The sequence below is a fragment of the Rhagoletis pomonella genome, unplaced genomic scaffold (genome assembly GCF_013731165.1).
Source record: "Rhagoletis pomonella isolate Grant_MI unplaced genomic scaffold, Rhpom_1.0 Rhpom_scaffold_11883, whole genome shotgun sequence".
NCBI lineage: Eukaryota > Metazoa > Arthropoda > Insecta > Diptera > Tephritidae > Rhagoletis > Rhagoletis pomonella.
In genome coordinates, this window is record NW_023470413.1 from 2,440 (window position 1) to 4,923 (window position 2,484).

A 2,484-nucleotide genomic window follows, 5' to 3' on the forward strand; every position below is an offset into this window, starting at 1 on the left:
TCGATTTTTAACTAGACCTCTACAGATAATGTTTCACAAAAATATATGTTATTAGCAAAATTATAGAAAATTTGAAATAAATTACTGCAACTGAGCTAATTATATTTCTATCGGAACTTTTTGGATCCATTTAAATTGTTTGGTCAAAGACACCACTATTTTTTGTACAATTAAAAAACTGGAATGAAGGTTCAATGTACTAGAAATGTCAGTTTTAAAAAAACATCGATGCATCGATACATCGACTATTTATACATCGAGTGGAAAATTTTCGATGCATCGAAGCAAAACATCGATATTTTCGAAGCATCGATGTTTTTTCGAGTTTCCTACTATTTCTTTGTTTCCACTTGACCACTTGAAATGCAAATTTTTAAGAGTAACATCGATACATCGATGTTTCGATGCATCGGAGAAATGGACATCGATGCTAAAATACATCCGAAGAAAAACATCGATACATCGATAGTTTCCGATGTTTCACAATTTGTTAGGTTCTATTCACATTTAAAGAATTTTATACTTTTCAGTCTCTGTAATTCAATTAGAGAAATACTAAAATTTGGATGAAGTCCCCTGTATTTAATTAGCCTTCCTTTATCCTTACTATAAATAGAATAAAAATGTTTACCGCCGTAAGTTCGCTTCGCCTAAAGTTCCAAGACCTATTATTTTTAATTCTATAATTCTGAAAGATATTTTAACTCTATTTTTTGATATATTACTGTTGCATAACGTGAAGTAAAAGCGAAGCTATTAGTCAAAATAAAAAGTTCACGTTCACGCTCGCATTGAACTGTATAGCGAGCTTAAAGCAAGTCTGGGTCAAAGTCCTCTTTCAGACACATCAAGTCTTGAAAGCAATTTTTTTCGCATTCTCTTTTGTGTTTTCTATTTGCTTCCACCCGCGTCAACTTTAATTGAATTCAAGACCATGGTTCTTGAATGGGAAGCAACGAAAAGATCAAAAGAGACAAGAAAACTTGAAACGAATTAACGGTACGGAGGTATCTGTACTCTTCCCACCTCCTTCGCCAACGAACGAGCAGACTTGACGTGTCTGAAAGGGGACAAACTAAAGTCGATGTTTAAAACATCGATGTATCGCCAATTTAGCGTTCTTAAGAAATTGTAAACATCGGTGGCAAACATCGAGTTTGAACCGATATTATCGATGTTTCAAAAATATCGATGCATCGTTTGCATCCCTAAGTACCACTGGTTGCAGCTGTTTGCACCAATTGAAAATAATGTTTGGGAACGATATATTTGCTTACAGTTTACTTGTATTTATAACACTTGCATATATTGCCATAGGAATAACGTCTTCCTTGTTGGCCGAGTGTCCGGGAAAAGATGTAAATGAAATACGGAAACAAGCTGAACAATATGAGCTATCGTTCTTGTTTTACCATGTTACCTGGAGCACTGACAGTCAAGCAGCTCGGCTGGTGTACGAACACATTGCACAAGCCTACGAATATCGGATATTTTTCGGTGTTATCGACTGCTATCATCTTGCATGCAATTGTAGTAAAACATATCCTCTGTCACTAGGCTCAGGCGCCCCAAGCAAATGGCCAACTCTAGTCATTCGTTATAGTAATCGTATTGTTTTGCAGTATAACGGAGAATGGACTTTAGAAGCTGTTCAACGTTTCATTGATTTTATATTTATTCCAGTTGAGAGATTGAACTCAAGGCTTGAATTAAAACGTTTGACTATGCAAAGAGATGCCGTAGTCCTCGGTGTTTTCGGCAATGGATCACAATTGGAGTTTCGCAAATTTGTAAGTGCTGGCATAAAATGGCTGGAAACTGATCCAGTTTCGAGTTTCCGCTTTGCTGCCGCGATTGGTCCAGCAGCAAAAGATATTTTACATAGAGCGAACGATACCCAACAACGCTTGCCTCAAGTGTTGCTCATTACGAGCAAAGGAGTAGTAGAAATGCCGCCTAGTGAGTGGAACGTGAGTAATATAGTTGTGTGGCTACAAACCGAGTTTGCACGTTCACTCAATGTATTGTACGGTTATAACTCGCCCAAAAGTTTGACTATGCTTTTACATTTATCACCAGTACTGACCGTTATTGCCAATGACTATTTCTACGAATATATGAATACATTAACAAACTATGGAATTTCTTTAGATGAGCAATGTCATACAGACATTTGGCAAAGTGAGATGGCTAAACTTCAAGAACTGGGATATGTCCAACATACAATGGAGAAAAATGAACTTTTAAAGCCGTTAACTTGCTCCGCTAAAGAATACCTTAGTCAATGGAATTTGAGGTATTACTACGCTTTAGATAGCTATCTAAAACAGTTTATTTGTGGCTTGAGACGAAATTGTACCTTTGAAAAGGGTTTGGCGTCATCGAATAACATACATAAGCTATGTACTAGCAAACATCGAAACAGTTCGCCCTCTATGAAAATTGCAGCTGCGAAATATTTAAAAAAGTTCGTTGATGACAATT

At 36.5% G+C, this 2,484-nt stretch overlaps 1 protein-coding gene across 1 annotated transcript; it reads left to right on the forward strand.

Moving 5' to 3' along the window:
* Window positions 1-1,226: 1,226 nt before the first annotated feature.
* LOC118756731 lies at window positions 1,227-2,467 on the forward strand (the record flags this gene model as incomplete). Its single annotated transcript, XM_036491476.1, has 1 exon — window positions 1,227-2,467. A coding segment is annotated over exon 1 (1,217 nt), but the record flags the coding sequence as incomplete, so codon positions are not given.
* Window positions 2,468-2,484: the final 17 nt, after the last annotated feature.